We start from the raw sequence: 21,708 nt of genomic DNA, 5'->3' as shown, positions 1-21,708 counted from the left end.
TAGTATAGTTTTATCTAAAAAGGATAACTTTAATGTTTCACTATTTTTATGATCTTCACTAAGAAGAAAGGTCCTCCCCTGAGGAGATTCCACTGCTAGAGTACACTGTATACTACTGTTCTTTCTCTGTCTGCAACCCCAGCAGACACAGGTTTGTGTTCCAAATGGCACTCTATTCACTTTGTAGTGCACTTATTTTGACCAGGGCCCAAGGGGTATCATTTGGGACGCAACCACAGTCAGTGAGCCAGACATATCCCACTTTAAAAAGGGAAAGGCACAGAGCTGGGAACGGCTGATGTTCAGCCATTATAGTTACATCATCACTGCGGCTGTGAATCAAAGTCGTGTTAGTGTGGAGAATCCATAGCCTGAAGAAGTGCCCTGGAGAAGGATGGTTAAGACACCCAAGGGAGAGTAACACTGATCTTGAATGACTTCATTTGCCTTTTTTCTTTTTTTCTTTTAAAGTTTGAGGTCCGGACCGCCTACAGGTTTGAACATTTAATGAGTGTGTGTGTGTGTGTGTGTGTGTGTGTGTGTGTGTGTGTGTGTGTGTGTGTGTGTGTGTGTGTGTGTGTGTGTGTGTGTGCGTGCGACAGAGAGATAGATAGAGGGGTGTGTGTACACTTGTTTGAATGTGTTGAGGAGAAAAAGAGGAAGAAGTAAATATATTAGATGCATCTGAGACAATCATACCCAGTTTCCATGGACACCCAAAAGTCTATCTGGGTTTTAACTTTCCTTCGAGTTTGATTTGAAGGTAATGTATTGAAATTCAAGAGTCTGAAATTCAAGAGTCACTCAAGCAGATTCGATCTCATGTTTCAGAAAGAGCACAAGCTTAGCGTTAGTGATTGGTTTCTTACGTCCATGCATAATTGAATGTAGATAAACAACATTCCAAGCACCTCTGTGAATTGAGATCTCCGTAGATCCCTTCTGGCTTTCAACCACAGCAAACGTACCTTTATCCTCCCACAAGGGAAGATATTAAATCAATGCGTTTTCCCTCAGAAGTCAAGCTGTTCCACAGCTGGCAGTAAGGCCACCACTATCCCAATATCCATAGCATACCTGGGGGGAATTGAATAGGCTTTTCAAATCCCTGATTACAGCTTCAATTTCCGGTTCAGTCATCCTGACTTGGGAGTTAACTCCTCCAACGGAAATCCCTCCGTACCTTGAGTGTTGGGTAGTGGTGGCAGGGGTGCGGGCAAAGATCAGAGTACAAATGAATAAGATATGAACGCGCATGGACACACAAACACACAAATAAATGCACACACATGCAGACACACACATACACAAACAACACACAGTACCATTTAATTTGACTCTTGACTCATGAGTTATAATTAGTGGGACTTAGAACTTTACATTACACGTTATCTTAGATAACAACTTCGGTCACATTGTTGGCATTATTGAACATTCAAAGTTATGTAAGTGCTACCGAGCACAGAGTGAGAGTACCTTTTTCTGCCTGCTTTCTCATATGTCTTCAAGAGGAAGTCTGTCATGTTCCTCCCTGTCAGGTTCTGCAGTGTGTCCGTAGTATTCTGGGTCCTCTGGAAATACATGATAATGAAAAGTTATTACTTCTAACATACATAGATTTTCTTCAGCCCAGAACTCATCAACATGTGACGTGCATTTCACTACAGTATACAGACTTCTCAGGCAGTCATTGGCTCTGAGAAAAAGGTGGAACAATTGACATTCAAAGCAACAAATATAATAGCAGTACCATGCATATGCCATTTAGCAGACAGTTTTTATCCAAAGTAACACAGTCATACATCAACACAATTTACATATGGGTGGCCCCAATGGGAATCAAACCCATGACCCCCAGCGTTGCAAGTGCCTTGCTCTACGAACTGAGCCACACAGCATGGTTCCAGATAGTGTATTGTGCAAACTTTGGAAATCCAGGCTCCATGATCCTAATCTGACAGAAGTTCAGCCAAAACAATGGCCACCATCCTAACACAACCGAGTCTGAAACACCTCCATCAATGCAGAATCATTGCGCGATAGTGGCACCGGCCACATTTCAAACCATAAACAACTCATATATGCATGGCGCTGTGGAACCCAACCAAGCACTCTGAACCCGATCATAATAGTCAATTAATGAGCCTGTTGGAACCTTCCCCGTCCCCGTGATGCAGCCAAAGCTGTGGCTAATGTCAAAGGGCTCTAATTAGCACGTACTCTGCATACATTGGCACATTCAGACAATTAGGGAAGACACGACACAGTGGTGCGTTTCCACTCCACATATCCTCCACAGCCACATCCAACAACTAGCACCTCCCTGTCTGGCCCAGTTCATTTCAGGGCAGCGGGATACAAAACTGATTAGGCTGATTCCTTGGCAAGGCACATGGAGACTGCTTATTAGGATCCAGAACCCCCCTCCCCTACCCTCCCTCCCATATTCCCTCACACTCCCCCCAAGCCGAGCATCGAGCCCCTACACCCCCCCCCCCCCCCACCCCCCACCCTGACTCCCTTTAACCAAATGTGTTCTATCCACCCTTCCCTGGGTTCCTAGCTTAGCGCGCTAACCGAGGATAAACACTGCACTCGGAGAGAGACTACTGTTTAAATAAACGCCCCCACACCGATTAGCCGTGTTTGTACGCCTCTTTTCTATTTGTTGTTCGGTAATGACATGGATATGTATGCAAACAGGCGTTGGTTCATTAATTAATTCCTAGCTTGGTTGGGGTGAGGGGCCGGATTAGGAGGGGAGAGGGAAAAGAGAGGTTCCATTCCGAAAGCTTACCTGTCCCCCTGATACATATTTAGATGGTTTTATGTTATTGTTTTTACAGATGAGTGCCCAGTAATCTAAATAATCCGACCAGGATTTATTTGGTTATATAGTTCGACTTTCCAGGTCCACCCCTAGTCTAACTGTAGATACAGGCCAGCTGCAAAAAAATGCAGTCTGTAATAGCAGAACTCAATTCCAAATGACATGAACATACAGTACATTGATTAAGCTTTGTACTATATATCCACTGCATACCATTAGTTATCTGCAAAATGAACCATGTGATTTTGAATGTAGTTAAAAAATGTAGTTACTGTAATAGTGAAACAACTAGGAAGTTTTGTAACAGGAAGAAGATGAGACCCCACACTGTTTACCGTTGAACAATCTGGGTCTCCGTTACGAGCAGCAAGCACTTCGCATTAAACAAACAGATGGTTAGAGTGTTGACTGTACTGTGTACAATGAGCCTGAGCTCACAGCTCCGACAGCCAGCACGAGTCGAATTGCATTGGCCGTATTTCACCTCCTCCAATCGAAATCACAGATAAGTTGACATTGCTTCCAACACTCAATGGGCGTGTGTCCTAATATGGACACCGTACAAATCAGCTTTTTATATAGGTCATAGAAAGATATCAGAGGACAAGTTCATTGTAATGGCAATTTTTTTTGAATGAAATAGTATCAAAGCATGTGTTTGATACCTTTCTATTTATTCCATTTCAGCCATTACAATGAACCTGTCCTCGGATATCTCCTCCCACCTTGCCACTTCTGATCACAGTTATTTACCTGGAACGTTCTCTCTCTTCACTTGGCATTCTATACTTCACATCACTCATTCCACACGCGTATGCCACTCTCGACCACATGACGGCAGGTTGATGACACACAGGAGAGGCAAACAGGAGAGAGGCAAATGTAAACTCAGAATAATCAAATCTGGGGAATAAGCTGGCACGCTGCGGTGTTGGAGAGACGATAAGAGAATAGGCTTCTTATTAATCTCTGCACACAGTCTCTGTATCTTGGGAAACCTCAATAACCAACTTCCAATTCAACCTGGCACAAACAAATGCAATCTTTGGGACGTAGAGTTCTGCTTAAAGCTATGTGAACCACCTGCTGTACGTAGCTATGCAGGCCTAGGCTGAGTTTCACTCATCTAGTTTGGTGATTTCGTCAGAAATGCTGAATTATTATCAAGTCAATTTTGTTTTCTGATGTTTTTAAAAGACAACATTTAATTGTCATTTTCAGAAATGCATGACTTGTAATTCTCATTTCCTGTCAAAAGTGCTGCACCTGTCTTGTTGATAGAGGTGGATTTGGCAAAGTAACTGCTAGTAAGTTATTTGTAAATACTAGGAACTAAAGTGATGGATTGTGACTCAAAACGTATCTTGTTGGCAGGAAATTACAAGGAATTTCTGTATATGTTGGCAGCAGCAAGTGGAACTTGCATTTGTGTGCATACGTGCATGTTTTGAATACATTTGCTCAAATATCACTGAGTGGATCAACCTCCAACGTAAGGCTGTGTTCAAAATAATACATACAAGAGACATTGCCATTTTTACAAGTCAACACTGCCTAGCTGCAGTTTTACTAAAATAAATAAATACATTTACAGGGCCTCATTCCACCATCTGCCTCATCTTGCAACCTCACAACCTTTTCACTTTTGTTTTCCAATGTGCCCTTCCTTACTGAACGCTTCGCTTCGGACAGGTCATTTAACACTAGAATGGATCTTGGGGGTAGAAGCCAAAATGACAAATCAACAGTAGCCTCTTAGAGCAAAGATGTGACCGACCCATATCGTGTGTTCTGTCTGCTTGAATTCAGGTTGCAGGACTTGTCAGTACATAGTGTTGTTCATTATCTGACTATCAACCTCAAAGAGAGGCCTAGGCTGGCCAATAGGAAGATCCGTTCCCAATAAACTGAACTCTGATTCATATTGTTAAGAAGATAATACAATGGAATTGGTCATGCACAATAGAATAACAATGCCATGCCAGGACAACACACCCAAAGCAAAGTGCAAGTTATTAAAACCATCCAGGCCAAGTGTGCAGCACCGCCAATTAAAAAAGAGAAGTAAATTAGTATCAAATATCAAGGCCTAGTTTTGAACATCCCTTTTGAAAAAGCCAGCATACAGTAGACCAACATAGGCTGGACCAGCATAAGTCAAACTAGCAGATTGGATTAGTTTAGAAAATTGTATGTTATTTATCTTTGTTTTAAACAATTTAAAAGGCAATGCTACCAAATACTAATTGAGTGTATGTAAACTTCTGACCCACTGGGAATGTGATGAAAGAAATAAAAGCTGAAATAAATAATTCTCTCTACTATTATGCTGACATACCACAGTCTTAAAATAAAGTTATGATCCTAACGATGGCTATTTAAGAGTCTGACGGCCTTGAGATAGATGTTGTTTTTCTGTCTCTTGGCCCCAGCTTTGATGCACCTGTACTGACCTCGCCTTCTGGATGATAGCGGGGTGAACAGGCAGTGGCTCAGGTAGTTGTTGTGCTTGATGATCTTTTTGGCCTTCCTGTGACATCGGGAGCTGTAGGTGTCCTGGAGGGCAGGTAGTTTGCCCCCGATGATGCGTTGGGCTGCACCACCCACTGGAGAGCCCTGCGGTTGTGGGCAGTGCAGTTACTGTACCAGGCAGCCTGACAGGATGCTTTCAATTGTGCATCTGTAAAAGTGTGTGAGGGTTTTAGGTGCCAAGCCAAATTTCTTCAGCCTCCTTAGGTTGAAGAGGCTCTGTTGCGCCTTGCAAACCACACTGTCTGTGTGGGTGGACCATTACAGTTTATCAGTGATGTGTACAACGAGGAACATCAGGCTTTTCCTCCTTTTCCATTGCTGTCCCGTCGATGTGGATAGGGGGGTTCTCCCTCAGTTGTTTCCTGAATTCCATGATCAGCTACATTGAGAGGTTATTTTCCTGGCACCACTCTCCCAGGGCCCTCACCTCCTCCCTGTAGGCTGTCTTGTCATTGTTGGTAATCAAGCCTACTACTGTTGTGGCATCTGCAAAATTGATGATTGAGTTGGAGGCGTGCATGTTCACGCAGTCATGGGTAAATAGGGAGTACAGGAGGGGGCTGAGCATGCATCCTTGTTGGGCCACAGTATTGAGGATCAGCGAAGTGGAGGTACTGTTTCCTACCTTCACCACCTGGGGGCGGCCCGTCAGGGGTTCAGACACAGGGCCTGGAGTTTAATGATGAACTTGGAGGGTGCATAATCCATAGTTATATTGAAATAGCTCCGTTTTGTTTGTGCGTTCAGGTCAGTATCCGAAGGGTGACGCGCGAGTGCATTTCGTGACAAAAAAATTCAAAATATTCCATTACCGTACTTCGAAGCATGTCAAACGCTGTTTAAAATCAACTTTTTTGCGATTTTTCTCGTAAAATAGCGATAATATTCCAACCGGGCGACGTTGTATTAATTCAAAGACTGAAAGAAAAACATGGTGTCGTCTCGTGGACGCGCATCTCCAGTGTCATTGTTCCCTGCCTGACCACTCACAAAAACTCCTGCTGATTTTCGCCCAGAGACTGCAGAGACGTCATTCCACTTTCTGGCGCCTACTGAGAGCCAATGGAAGCCTTAGAAAATCACATTACAGCAGAGATGCTGTATTTTTTATATAGATGCCACAGAAGGAGAACAAATTGTCAGACAGGGCACTTCCTGTATGGAATCTTCCAAAACCTGAGAAGATTCCAAACAGGAAGGTCCCTCTCTGACCATTTCTTGGCCTTCTTTAGCCTCTTTATTGAAAACAGAGGATCTCTGCTGTAACATGACACTTTCTAAGGCTCCCATAGGCTCTCAGAAGGCGCCAGAACGTTGAATGATGACTCTGCAGTCCATGGGTGAAAAACAGTAGCGCATTTGGATAGTGGTCGATCTGAGAACAATGAGACGGACGTGCACGTGAAGAGTCCATTTTACATTTTCAGTCTTTGAACGAAAACAACGACTCCTGGTAAGAATATTATCGCTATTTTACGAGAAAAATCGCATAAAAATTGATTTTAAACAGCGTTTGACATGCTTCGAAGTACGGTAATGGAATATTTTGAAATTTTTGTCACGATACGCGCCGGCGCGTCAACCTTCGTTACCCTTCGGATAGTGTCTTGAACGCACAAACAAAACGCGGCTATTTGGATATAACTAGGGATTATTTGGAACCAAACCAACATTTGTTGTTGAAGTAGAAGTCCTGGGAGTGCATTCTGACGAAGAACAGCAAAGGTAATCCAATTTTTCTTATAGTAAATCTGAGTTTGGTGAGTACCAAACTTGGTGGGTTTCAAAATAGCTAGCCTGTGATGGCCGGGCTATCTACTCAGAATATTGCAAAATGTGCTTTCACTGAAAAGCTATTTTAAAATCGGACACTGCGATTGCATAAAGGAGTTCTGTATCTATAATTCTTAAAATAATTATGTTTTTTGTGAACGTTTATTGTGAGTAATTTAGTAAATTCACCGGAAGTGTTCGGTGGGAATGCTAGTTCTGAACGTCACATGCTAATGTGAAAAGCTGGTTTTTGATATAAATATGAACTTGATTGAACAAAACATGCATGTATTGTATAACATAATGTCCTAGGAGTGTCATCTGATGAAGATCATCAAAGGTTAGTGCTGCATTTAGCTGTGGTTTTGTTTTTTGTGGCATTATATGCTAGCTTGAAAAATGGGTGTCTGATTATTTCTGGCTGGGTACTCTCCTGACATAATGTAATGTTTTGCTTTCGTTGTAAAGCCTTTTTGAAATCGGAGAGTGTGGTTAGATAAAGGAGAGTCTTGTCTTTAAAATGGTGTAAAATAGTCATATGTTTGAAAAATGGAAGTTTTCGGATTTTCGAGGAGTTTGTATTTCTCGCCACGCCCTATCATTGGATATTGGAGCGGTGTTCCGCTAGCGGAACGTCTAGATGTAAGAAGTTAAGAGGGTGTGAACAATGCTCAATGGGTGTAGACAAAGCGGAGCTCTTCACAAGATACCAAAACATTCAAAGGCCATTTTCTCAAAAGTGAGTTCACAAGTTTATCAACTTTCTAAGCAGAATTACTTTCCCATTGTTCCTCAAAAATGTAGTGTTTGATATACCATTTTGTTGCTCTGAGTCTCTACTTTCATCCAATGTACAAAACATAATTTCAAATTTTGCTACGTAAGACCAACTCCAGGTGGTGAGTCTCAAATTTGCTGGGCTAATAATGTGACCAGCTAGACCATACTGGTCAACCAGCATAACCAGCTAGACCATGCTGGTAAGACCAACATGACCATGCTGGTCAGACTTGCTTGACCAGCATCCAACCAGCACTGACCAGCACAGACCCGCATGGATCAGCATACACCAGCGTAGACCAGCTTGATCCCTGGCTGTACTAGTGTTTTGTGCACTAAGGTTGCTTCTTTCATTCAGAATAGTTTGTGCAAAGGTTTGTTCAAGGGTTGTTTAGCTTCATTTTGAAGGCTTGCTAAAGCATATCTCAATGAATTGGGATAAGCATTTTCAAGAACACTACTCACATAAGTGGTGAATGAAGAAAATATGCACAACTTAAATTATTTATTTGATACATAAGGGTGGCAAGGCTATGCAACAGTAGCTGAGTAGAGTTTCCTGATGATAAAGACATCAAACGTAATACTCAGAGCGCCGTGGCTTTATCAATTCCTTTGCACGCATGGAGGCCTTTTAATTTGTTACGGTTAAATATCGCCAGCCAACGAGTGCCAATACATGAGAATTGATAATAGGCTTACTATTGCATGCCATTTCCATGGAAACGTAGACTCTCTCTCTCTCTCTCTCTCTCTCTGTGTGTGTGTGTGTGTGTCTGTTTTTCAAGGGCATATTGGGAGGATCGCAGGGATAAAAGATAAAAGAAATCTACTCCAAAGCCTGTACGTCATGTCATGGTTAATTCAATACTAGCTTCTTTTTTCTTTAGGTCAAAGGGAATATATTCTCCCAATGTTCTGGGTTTCTGTTGGTGGTTCGGCCAAAGAGCCACATCCATTCAAGCCCCCCCTTTTCAGGACCATAGAGCACAGGTAAGCAATCTATAGCACTCATTGTTTAATAAATGAACACTGAGTTGGTGTGTGTGCGCATGTGGGAGCGTGCGCAGTGTGTCCGTTCGTGTGTGTGCAGTGTCTGTCCGTGTGTGGTGTGTGTGTGTGCGTCAGTTCGTATGTCTGCGGGGTTGGGCATCATCTCACGACTAGTGCACCTGTCTTTATATGTTTCATGTACGTACCTATTGTCTCCCATTTCTCTGAAGGGAGGAGTGGCACAAAGAGACAGTCAAATAAAAATACTGTGATTTTAAAGAAGGGAGGGAAATAATAGACAACAGAGAGAGAGAGAAACACTGGCTGCCGTGAGAAAAAAAAAACTCATGTATCCAACAGCACCTTTTAATGGGACACCTTGACAGCCTTGTCGAGATCCAGAACATCCAGGTGTCAGAATAAGACAGGTCACGGAAATGGTACTCCTTTTGTCCGACTGTCTCGGCAAGCATCCCCATCCCATAATACCTGTTCTCCAACCCTCACTTCAAAACGGCCCCGTCTTGTCTGGCTTGTCACAAGAGGGGGGGGGGGGGCACAGCGAGGCCTGCGCACAAGCTCAACGAGGCATTACATATCCGACAAGGGCAGACGTCATGTGATAGTCCAGTCCATCACTATAAAGGAGCTTTTGGAAGGAGGAAGAAATGAGGTCTCGGGATGAGCGGAGCATCATCTCAAGGGGTCGTTTTGCCAAACAGCATGGGCTCCGGTTAGGAGAAGTCATTGGCTTTCAAAGGCCTCTTACTGTCTGTCTGAGAGGGCTCAGCACACATGTGTATACACATACAGTGCTAACACACACACACGTACTCCCATGCATAGGTACTGTACGCATACATAATGCACACTTTGAGCAAGGCATTTAACCCCTAACCTGCTTCAGGGGCCTGCTCTGTGCCGCTTACCATGTGCCGCTTCCAGCTTTTTGGTGTGTGTGTGTTTGTGTGTGTGTGTATGCGAATATGTGTGTGTGTCACAGGTGTGACTAATTGCCTGTTCATTCAGTTAATTCATCAAGCATTTTCATTGTACAATTGAACTGATTATGAAATTTCAATGTGTGTATTTAAACCCCCCTGTTTTTTATGTTCTAGGCATCCGCCCACAGGAAGTGAATGTAGTCCGGAGGCATGGTGGAGCCTGGTGTGCAGAGAGCTAATGGCATTGTTTGTTGAGAGCACATGGATAACGTAGTTGTTTGAGCTGTGGAGAACCTGAGAAAATGGACACATGTCTCCAGGGCCACTTCCTGTGCCCCTTTCTGTCTGGTTTGTTGATGTTGGTATTTTAAACTATGCATTGGCTAAAAGCAAACTGTGGAATGGAACATGTGAGATGTACCCTACCTGAGCCACATGTCCTCTTAAATATGTTGTTTTGTTTGAAACGGTTGTTTAGTCTCTACTTCACTCTGCCTGCTCAACCCAGATCCAAAAGAACCTGTCACTTTTCCACCACATAGATGTGTGTGTGGTGTCCGGGGTAGATTATAATGAAAATAAAATATCTGTTTAAGAAAATATACATGAAATAATTTCTTGTTTTTTCTCCTGAAAAGCCAACAGTTCCTCTTTGCCAAGACTTTGTCAAACATCCCAATTAGCCATCTTACAAGAATAAGTCAAACATCTCAATTCTCATTCCAACATGATGCGATACTTCAGAACAAGATGCCAAGTAGAATAAAAACTCACCTCCCACACCAGCTACAGAGAACCAAATTATCTCATATTTCTCAGACTGTGCTTTTGGATACTTGTTTGCAAACTGGGTAAGTATTACATCCGTCTCTCTGACATTTAACTTCCTCAGAGGGGAAAAAAACTGAGGAACAGTTGCTGTCGACAAGCCAAAGCATTGGCACCACACCTTCGCTTAGCTCTGCTGGCATAAAGTGTCACTCCTTACACCTCTGTCACTGTTGATGTCAATTCATACATCTACCGTATTTGATTTCTCACCCTTCTTTCTATTTTGATCAACTGCTGAATTTACCATCCAGGTGGGTGATGAACTATGTCGACCACTCAACACCGGCTGTAACCAGCCATCAAATCAACCACCAGAGCCTCCTCACCAGTACTGTGTTGATGCTCCCTCTCAAGGAGTCCATGTTATCTCTCCCAGCTGGTATATGGACAGGCACATGATGTAGCTGGCAATACAAAGTCCCAGAATCACGTGAAGGTCATGTCTGCCACATCCAGAGAGTTAATCTGTCGATGTTTGTCTCTTGAAAAGCATGACTGAAAGAATTGGTTTTAGTTTTTGTATGCAAATGTGGGATATTGACTTTCGATTCACATGTTCCCAAGCCACCAGGGAAAAAAGTCAAATAATCACTCAATCAAATCACTGGGTACTGTATAACAAAATGTTGCTTTTAGTGGTTTTGATCGTTTGCGCCAAAACTTTATAGGTTATTATAACTTGTGTGCGTAAGTATAACCAGGAGTGATTTCATGAACTTCATTAATCAGGCCTAATTTAATTAACTGGTGATTGTCAATTCAATTCAAACTTTTGCTAGAGTGCAACATATTTTCTTATAACATTGTTTGTTTCCTGAAACCCAATAGAACAGCAAAAGCTCATCTCAAGACATGAATGATTGTTAATAAGCCAAGCATGAACCACTCTAGAAAGTAACAAAAAGCATTATGTCTGTCTACCTATTTCCCTCTATATTGGACTTTTATCTATCAGTCTATGGTGGGTACATTACCAAGATCACTTGGCTCACTCAGACTCTCTCATCTCTCTCATCTCACATACCTTAAATAATAATCCAGAATGCACCCACTGAGAACACACCTTGAGTAAACACCAAAAGCCATTTCCAATAACAGCTAGAATGCACCAGTTCCTGTCCATCAATTTTCTATCTTTTTCAATATCATTCAAGGTATTGGAATATTAGAATGGTATTTCCTATTCAAGTCAATGTTTTTTGATGTGGATTCTGTTCGATTAGATAGATTCAAGTTGTATGTTAAACATCATAGCATAGTTGAAAGATATATGGTGTGTAGAAATTCGAAGTGGGTGGCCAGCAGGGATAAGTGGAATGGGCTGAGGGAAGCTGAGGGTTGGGATATGGAATTGGAGACAAGTGGGAGTGGAGTTGCTGGGCGGGGCATAGAATGACGGTCAAAAAATAAAGTAAAAATAAAACAATACAACAAGTACATTTGAATAAAACCGAGGGGCAATGTTGTTACATCTAATGCTTGTTTGCCTGAGGCTGATGCCGTGCAGGTGTTTGTATGAGCGTACACATGCATATACACACACTCCCATTCAAACGCACACACATGCACATACACGGACACACACACACATGTAAATACATACACGCACTCAAACATATTCAGTTGGCCTTGACGACTTTTGTTTTTTGCATTGTTGTTTTCTGTTTTCCTTTGTATTTTTTCTCTTTTGTTCATTTTGTTGGTGCATGTGGGTGGGGAATATAATTATTATTATTGAAAAAAAAAATACAAAGGAAAACAGGGGGATCTCGGATGATTGAGGGGCAGCTCTCAGGGACCTGGGGGGGGGGTCTTGGTGGCCTGGTGGTTTAGAGCTTGGGCCGGTGTCTGATATGTCGCTGGTTCGGGTCCCTGTTTTTGACCTTGTGGGAGATCTGTTGATGTGCCCTTGAGCAGGGCATTGACACTGGTTGCGTCTGTGGGTCGCTCTGGATGGGAGTCTGTTAGATGACTGAATGTAATGTAAATGTTGAGCGGCTTCACTGCAAGTAGATTGCATGTGTTACAATTCAATCAAAAATAATCAAAAATAATAATCTTTGCTGGAGTGGACCAGTAGCCATATTGAGTGTACCGGTGACGCATGCACGATTAGCTTTGCCCATTCTAGTAATTCTATTTCTATGATTGGAGAAATCAATTTAGGCCAAAGGAGCCCACTCATTCCTCTCAGCATGCCCGGTGACCAGCAGGGCCACCCACCTCATTGATCACAGTCAGGTTTAAGACTCATGGGGTCCTGCATTTGGCCATGTATGTTGTTAGGGTAATGGCTTATAAAACATCCCACTCTCCGAGAGGGATTGTTTAAAAGGGATGATCTAAGAGCGGTCAGAGTTCACAGGATGCCAGAAAAAGAGTAGTGGGACACATTATCTCAACATACATTTTTTTCTTAAGACCAGCCATAAGGCTATTGAGGAAGACATGAGACAATAGTAACGTGGATACAATAAAGCAATGTCTAACTTCAATGGATACATTGTCCCATCTGGACATCCATGTTTAGCTGGATATATACACTCTAGCTGACCCTGGTAAATGGTCATAATGTAATATCCTGGTTCTGGATCCATTAGTTAAATTGGATGGATTGATTTGTAAGTTGGATCCATCATGGAGGGGATATCGAGTAAAGTATAGCATGCAATAAGTATTACCCATTGTAAGGGGATACTTTGGTAAACATGCTTTCACAGTAAAAACTTTGGAGGTGAAGAAGATAACTTCAAGTTTAGACACCTACATTGCCATTGCAGGATTGTAGATACAGTGCACACTGAATCAACTATGTTACACTTCACCCCCCTTTGACCTCCCGCTCACTGCACCTGGGTCACTGCATCAATTTGACCATCTGGGGTTCGAAGCCTGCTCTTTTAGCTGGTAGAGCTAAAGCTTAAGCATTAGTTCGGGGAGCTAACACAAGTCTTCAGGTCCAACCCAGGTTGCCAGATTAAGCACACATTTCAGGCCAGAGGTCAAGTATTTCTATTGGAAACCATTATGTTACAAGCAGACCTGGGGTTGACAGATTGTGGACTAACCTGAGGGGGAGGCAGCCCCCCAGCTCCAGGTGGGCAATCTGGCAGCATGATAGTCTTTTGAGGAGTGCTGCACTGGCAGTTAGGGGAAGGGTTGGCCATGCTCCAGGTCCCGTTGATTAAGATGTTGTTGATAGAGGGTTCCACTGAGGGAGTGATCCATTTAGAATCAATGGGGACACACGGGAGATTCCTGGAGAAGAGGGGGTGATGGTGGTGGTGATGGAGATGATGAAGAAGATGACTAACCATGAGAATCAAAATAAGAAATATCCTGCCTTGGCAGGGGATTTCTCAACAGTTATCATCAGAAAGACATAATATTCAAATTCAAACATGTATACAGTACACATACCTACACAGTTTTAGAATACCTGTTTAGGTCTAGCTCTTTTTAAACATAGCGTCGCTCTCTAATGAAAACCATTTTTTTTGTATTGAAAGCAGTCACTCCACTCAATGTACTCTGAACATTCCATGACTCTAGGAAAATAGCTCCTGAAGTTTCATAAAAGTTTCATTGTATGCTCGTTAATGGCAAAATATCAATTATTTTTTTCAATTTACTGAAAAATTTTGGTTTTGGAGATGAAAGGTTTTCATTCGTCAGCAACGATAGATCACAAATGACGTTATCAACACAACTACAGCACAGAAGTCTCCTTATCTAAAACATGGAGGTACTGTAAGTGTTGTTAGTGTGCCAGCTGAAGAGTTAGGGAAGCAGAACAGCTTGATAAAGCATGTTGAACATGATCAGGCTTGACAGAGAGGAGATGGAGCAGATATGGGATATCAGGTTCACTTACTATTGACAACATTATTCCAACCCCCTAACCGTAAAACAAGGCAAATCTGCACAATCCCAACAACACTCACCTCCGAGAACCCCAGAATTAATGAATGAATATATCCCTGTGGCTCAGTTGGTAGAGCATGGTGTTTGCAACGCCAGAATGGTGTGTGCAACGCCAGGGTTGTGGGTTTGATTCCCACGGGGGGCCAGTACACATTTAAAAAAATATATTTTTCATAAAAATGCATGAAATGAAATGTATGAAATGTATGAAATGTATGCATTCACTACTGTAAGTCGCTCTGGATAAGAGCGTCTGCTAAATGACTAAAATGTAAATGTAATATATCAAATAAATTGTGTTAAATAACTTAGAATGATGCCGTAAAAGTGTATTATTTAATCTCAACCATATACCGTACAATACCGTGTATATGCCTTTGGTTGTCCGCAATCAATATTTAGGATTTATTTAATGGTTTTCTTCACTGCATGGATATTGTGTTAGAACATGTAGGAATAAAACGAAATGTAGTCTCTCAAGGAATTATCCTGCATGAGATACGCAACTTCAGATTTGATCAAAACAAAAATGTTTCCAAATCAACCAGGTTCAGCTTCAGATTTGGTGAAAACAATATTTGTATCGATTTATTGAGGTAAACAATGTGCCAAAGGGGGAGATGTTTGCCCAATTCCATATTGACACCTACCCCCTACCCTGTATGCACTTTTGAGATCTGAAATAATTGGATATGAGTACCTGTCTACGTGCTAAGTGTTGCTTGTCACATGTTACTCTGTTTGCCAGATTTGCCAGATGGCTAAAACATTCACTTTTACTGAAATTTGGATTAATGTGCATTGTCCATGCAAAAATAAACGTAATAAAGTAAAGTAAAGTAAACAATGTGGGGACATTTCCACCAAACATATCAGAGGGTAACCATATCCAATTGTGCTTTGCACCCTTCTCCACTGTTCAAAATTAACAGATATTGGGTGCTCGCTTCCCTTGGAGAACTTTATGGACAATCTAGTTATTGCCATCCTGTGCAAGAACATATGAAACAGGAGAAACACTGCAAACAAAACATATGTAGTAATAACATGGAGGGAGGGAGAGATGTGTCAAAATGGCCGCTGGTCATACTCACGGTATAGGGTTGTTAGCCATGCAGCGAGTCCCAAACCCAGGATTATTCACCAAAGAGTCCACCACTTGAGTAACCTCTGTATTATCTGGCGGTCCATCATTGCTGTAATGAAATTGGACCTTGTCAGTTAGACTCTAACACTATCCCTTACAGGAGGGCTAATTATCGACATAATCCAAAGCAATCATCTAATCTTTTAATTGCCCGCCATCTTGGACAAATAAAACATCTCCAGTCCCCACAATAACAAACATTTGTCCGACCCCACGCCTCAGCTTGTTAAGGAACCAAGTGGTGGGTCTGCCGTTGACTGAAAAACTAAATGAAGCATTGTGGCTGTAAGAGCTGAATGTTAGGCAGTCCATGCTTCAAAGCAGTTGGATCATGCCCTGACCAAATCAAATCAAAATGGATTTGTCACATGCTCCGATTATGACAGATGTAGACCTTACTGTGAAATGCTTACTTACAAGTCCTTAACCATCAATGAGTGTTAAGTAAAAAATAGATAAGTAAAAAAATAGAAAATAAAAGAAACAAATAATTAAACAGCAGCAGTATTATAACATGCGAGGCTATATACAGGGGGTACTGGTACAGAGTCAATGTGCGGGGGCACCGGTTAGACGAGGTCATATGTACAGTAGAGTTAAAGTGACTATGCGTAGATTATAAACAGAGAGTAGCAGCAGCGTAAAAGAGGGGTCTGTGTAGCCCTTTGATTAGCTGTTCAGGAGTCTTATGGCTTGTGGGTAGAATACAAAGCCTTTTAGACCAAGACTTAGCGCTCCGGTACCGCTTGCCATGTGGTAGCAGAGAGAACAGTTTATGACTAGGGTGGTTGGAGTCTGACAATTTTTAGGGCCTTCCTCTGACACCGCCTGGTATAGCGGTCCTGGATGGCAGGAAGCTTGGCCCCAGTGATGTACTTGACCGTACGCACTACCCTCTGTAGTGCCTTGCGGTCGGAGGCCAAGCAGTTGCCGTACTAGGCAGTGACGCAACCAGTCAGGATGCTCTCGATGGTGCAGCTGTAGAACCTTTTGAGGATCTGAGGACCCATGCCAAATCTTTTCAGTCTCCTGAGGGGGAATAGACTTTGTCGTGCCCTCTTCTTGACTGTCAGTGTGTTTGGACCATGATAGTTTGTTGGTGATGTGGACACCAAGGAACTTGAAGCTCTCAACCTCTACAGGAGGGGACTGAGCAGGCACCCCTGAGGGGCCCCTTTGTTGAGGATCAGTGTGGCAGATGTGTTGTTCCCTACCCTTACCACCTGGGGGCGGACCATCAGGAAGTCCAGGATCCAGTTGCAGAGGGAGGTGTTTAGTATCAGGGTCCTTAGCTTAGTGATGAGCTTTGAGGGCACTATGGTGTTGAATGCTGAGCTGTAGTCAATGAATAGCATTCGCACTTAAGTGCTCCTTTTGTCCAGGTGGGAAAGGGCAATGTTGAGTGCAAATGAGATTGCATCAAGTGAGGATCTGTTGGGGTGGTATGCAAATTGGAGTGGGTCTAGGGTTTCTGGGATAATGGTGTTGATGTGAGCCATGACCAGCCTTTCAAAGCACTTCATGGCTACAGACGTGAGTGTTACGTGTCGGTAGTCATGTAAATTGGTTACCTTATTGTTCGTGGGCACAGGGACTATGGTGGTCTGCTTGAAACCTGTTGGTATTACAGACTCAGTCAGGGACCGGTTGAAAATGTCAGTGAAGACACTTGCCAGTTGGACAGCGCATGCTCGGTGTACACATCCTGGTAATTTCCTCGAAGCGAGCATAGAAGTGATTTAGCTCATCTGGTAGGTTTGTGTCACTGGGCAGCTCGCAGCTGTGCTTCCCTTTGTAGTCTGTAATAGTTAGCAAGCCCTTCCACATCCGACGAGCGTCGGAGCTGGTGTAATACAATTCAATCTTAGTCCTGTATTGACGCTTTGCCTGTTTGATGGTTCGTCAGAGGGTATAGCAGGATTTCTTATAAGCTTCCGGGTTAGAGTCCTGCTCCTTGAAAGCGGCATCCCTACCCTTTAGCTCAGTGCGGATGTTGCCTGTAATCCATGGCTTCTGATTGGGGTATGTACGTTCTGTCACTGTGGGGACAAAGTCGTCGATGCACCTATTTATGAAGCCGATGACTGAGGTGGTATACTCCTCAATGCCATTGGATGAATCCCAGAACATATTCCAGTCTGTGCTAGCAAAACAGTCCTGTAGCTTAGCATCTCCTTCATCTGACCACTTTCTTATTGACCGAGTCACTCGTTCTTCCTGCTTTAGATTTAGCTTGTAAGCAGGAATCAGGAGGATAGAATTATGGCCAGATTTGCCAAATGGAGGGTGAGAGAGCATGGTACGCATCTCTGTGTGTGGAGTAAAGGTGGTCTAGAGTTTTTTCCCTCTGGTTGCACATTTAACATGCCGGTAGAGATTAGGTAAAACGGATTTGAGTTTCCCTGCATTAAAGTCGCCGGCCACTAGGAGCGCCGTCTCTGGATGAGCATTTTCCTGTTTGCTTATGGCCGTATACAGCTCATTGAGTGCAGTCTTAGTGCCAGCATCGGTCTGCGGTGGTATATAAACAGCTACGAAAAATATAGATGTAAACTCTCTTGGTAAATAGTGTGGTCTACAGCTTATCATGAGATACTCTTGCTCAGGCGAGCAAAACCTTTAGACTTCCTTAGATTTCGTGCACCAGTTGTTGTTTACAAATATACAAAGGCCACGGACCCTTGTCTTACCAGAGGCTGCTGTTCTATCCTGCCGAAAAAGCTTAACACCCACCAGCTATATGTTAATCATGTCGTCGTTCAGCCACAACTCGGTGAAACATAATATATTACAGTTTTTAATGTCCCGTTGGTAGGATACATTTGTGCTCGTAGTTCGTCTATTTTATTATCGATTGATTGTACGTTGGCTAACAGGACCGATGGTAAAGGTAGATTACCCTCTCGGCGACGGATCCTTACAAGGCACCAGGACCGTCGTCCACAATATCGCCGTCTTTTCCTCCTGTAAATGACGGGGATGAGGGCCCTGTCGGGCGTCATCCCTCGTTGAAGAAGAAGAATTCCTCCAGTACAGGGTGAGTAATCTCTGCCCTGATATCAAGAAGCTCTTTTCGGTCATAAGACACGGTGGCAGAAACATTATGTACAAAATAAGTTACAAATAACACAAAAAACATACACAATAGCACAATTGGTTACGGGAGAGTAAAACGGCAGCCATCTCCTTCTGCATCATTAGTTCTATCCTGGTGGAACTTTGGGGGTTTACTGGACTAGATACTGTAATCGGGGGTCATCAAGCACGCCATAGCATTGATTAGGTCATTAAGGGCTTGGCTCACTGAATCAACCAAGATTAGGAGGATGGGTATATTTACAGCATATCCATCGCTAGATAGAGAAATTGGCCAAAAGGAAATTAGATCAACAGGAGTGTATATTGTATTTTTTTATTTAAAGTTGTGCAAGATACCCAGCTAACATGCAACCGTGATTCGTGTAATGAAGGATGACAGAGTAATAATTTTATGGCACTGGCATTTTGTTGAGAACATTACATTTCCAAATGAAAACATACCACTTAGCAGGTATGGATGAGAAAAGCTCTTGGCATTCTGAATGGAGCAGATGTCAACATAACATAAACTGTGTGTGTGTGTGTGTGTGTGTGTGTGTGTGTGTGTGTGTGTGTGTGTGTGTGTGTGTGTGTGTGTGTGTGTGTGTGTGTGTGTGTGTGTGTGTGTGTGTGTGTGCACGTGTGCATACAGTATGCTCCATCTGTTTGTTTACATCAGAGCACTCTACGGTACTTATGTGCCTGGAGGGAAAACAGACAGTTTACAAATCAATGTATACACAAACTCTGCTCTTTATCTTGGCTCTAAGAACACAGCATTTCATAAAGATCATAACTAGGGTCCAGCGTGGTCACTGCTGGCCAATGGGATTAGTACAACGTTTATAGGCTCATTTATCTCTCATGAAGGTCAGCCTAAAGAATATAATTTCCTCCGCTATAAGCGAGGAGAGAAATCGAAGTGGTTGATTGCAAAAATGGATTATGCTCAGCCATCTGTTTTACCATTAATGATAGTTGGGAATGTGTCCCAAATAGCACCCTATTCCCTTACAGTGATCTATTTTGACCAGGGCAGTACATTATATTTGGAACAGGGTGTGATTTGGGACACAAACTGGGATGAACAGTTATTCAAGGTAACAAGACTATTGGGGGGACAAAATGAACAGAGACACATTGGAACTAATCTTAGGTTTAATCTTGGTTTATGTACTGAAAGAGAAAATCTTACAGTAGTAGTAATAGTCCATTTAGATGCAATGAATTAGAACAAATAATGCAGATCTGAGTGTTGTAATACTAATGTAGCCGACGCCCACTCTCTGAAATAAAATAGGGCTATTTATTGAAGAGGCATAATGCTCTGGCAGGAAATATGTGTTTCCTTGAGTATAAAATAAAGTGGTTGCTTTCTCGTAAGACTGCCTTGGAAGAAAGAATGGTTTCTCATCATTATTTCGGTTGTATAACCTTCACTCCTTGTCAGATGGAGTAACAATGATATCCATGATATTTAACTTTAACTTTAAATATCATGGAGTAGGGATCAGATTGCACATTCAACCCACTCCTTTCAACTCCCCTCTCATCTGAGAGACGCATTGTATGGATATCACATTTTTAAAGATATTAAGTCTTAAGAATATTTTGTTCATGGGACAAGCCTAATCATGTTTATGTTTGAATCGAAAAGTGTCGTCAATGTTCAACCATACTGTTCAAATACTCCATTATTAAGGGATATGAAGTTGCATTAAATTGCACAGCATAGACATGATGTTATACATGTTCATTTTAAACATTAGGAGCATAACAATTACTTTTTAAACCAGTCGTTTTAACCTGTATTTTCTTGCCAAATTTCCACGGCACATTTAGTTGACATTTACTATTTCAGCTGGATCATGTACTATATACTCTCTCTGTCTGTATAGAACAGGAAGGAGCAAGCCTGTTGTGGCTTCACCAGATATCACAAAGGGAAGTGTCTTAAAATAATTCACGGGGAAGACTATGTGCAGTAATTGACCACAGACAATGTCAGAGAAGAGAAAAAACGTCAGCTTGCTAATGGTGACACATACCAAGGCTAGTTTCTGGTTGTTCTGATGAATACTGCATATTTAATGTGGTGTAACAACTGTAGTTAAGACTCACTGCCTTTAGTCTAACTTCAACTAAGAAGGTGAAACTCTAGCCAGTGAAAAAGGCATATACCTGCAATTTCCATAGCAACCATTTAAACCATTAGGTGGAGTCACTGCTATGAGTCGCTCGTCCCTCAACTGACAGTGCAGGCGGAATCGTTGCGGTATCAGACATAAGACAATGCTAAGAAGATGAATCTCTAGACAGTAAAAAAAAACACATACCTGTGATTTCCATAGCAACATCTAGAGCCTGATAGTTCTGTTTAAACTGTCCAACTGGATCAATCTATTACAATGATCTCCCCTGGATAAAATAAGCAAACCTCAGTAGAATATCAATGAGCAGGAGGAGGGAACTCTATGAAATATTCAACATGTTTTTCACATTACTTCTATTTATTTTAATATATTTTAAAAGCAAACCCCAAAATGCAATGCAAGAAATTCTCAAATAAAATCTGTGTTACTGTAAGTATAAAAACCAACTTGCCGATATGTTACAGCACGTATAGAATATATATGGTGTCCATATTAAGACAGCCTCAATCTCAGCAGAAAACAATCCAGCTGAGATTAAGGGTGTCCTTGCATAGACACTGTAAATATAAGTGTTTTTCTGTGACACTTAAACAAGGATGAAATAAACCATTGTTAAACCAGCTATGCAACTGATTCCACCATTTTCCGTACGTTTACACCAGAGCTGGCCTCCTTAAAAGTGTGTACAATTAATTATGCCTTGACATCTGGGATTCAACTCAG

At 42.2% G+C, this 21,708-nt stretch overlaps 1 protein-coding gene across 1 annotated transcript in view; it reads right to left on the bottom strand.

Annotated features, from left to right (window-relative positions):
* The window catches only part of LOC106608787 (phospholipid-transporting ATPase ABCA1), a 253,841-nt gene that overhangs the window by 94,843 nt on the left and 137,290 nt on the right, over positions 1–21,708 (bottom strand). The window contains exons 29-32 of the mRNA XM_082977279.1: positions 15,702–15,803; positions 13,752–13,941; positions 1,477–1,571; positions 1,078–1,183 (exon numbers count right to left, since the gene is read on the bottom strand). Of these exons, the coding sequence (XP_082833405.1) occupies positions 1,078–1,183; positions 1,477–1,571; positions 13,752–13,941; positions 15,702–15,803 (493 nt within the window). The remainder of the gene's footprint in view (positions 1–1,077; positions 1,184–1,476; positions 1,572–13,751; positions 13,942–15,701; positions 15,804–21,708) is intronic.

This window comes from Salmo salar, chromosome 07, assembly GCF_965601325.2.
Source record: "Salmo salar chromosome 07, fSalSal1, whole genome shotgun sequence".
Taxonomy (NCBI): Eukaryota; Metazoa; Chordata; class Actinopteri; order Salmoniformes; family Salmonidae; genus Salmo; species Salmo salar.
This window is presented reverse-complemented; position numbering and strand designations above follow the sequence as displayed.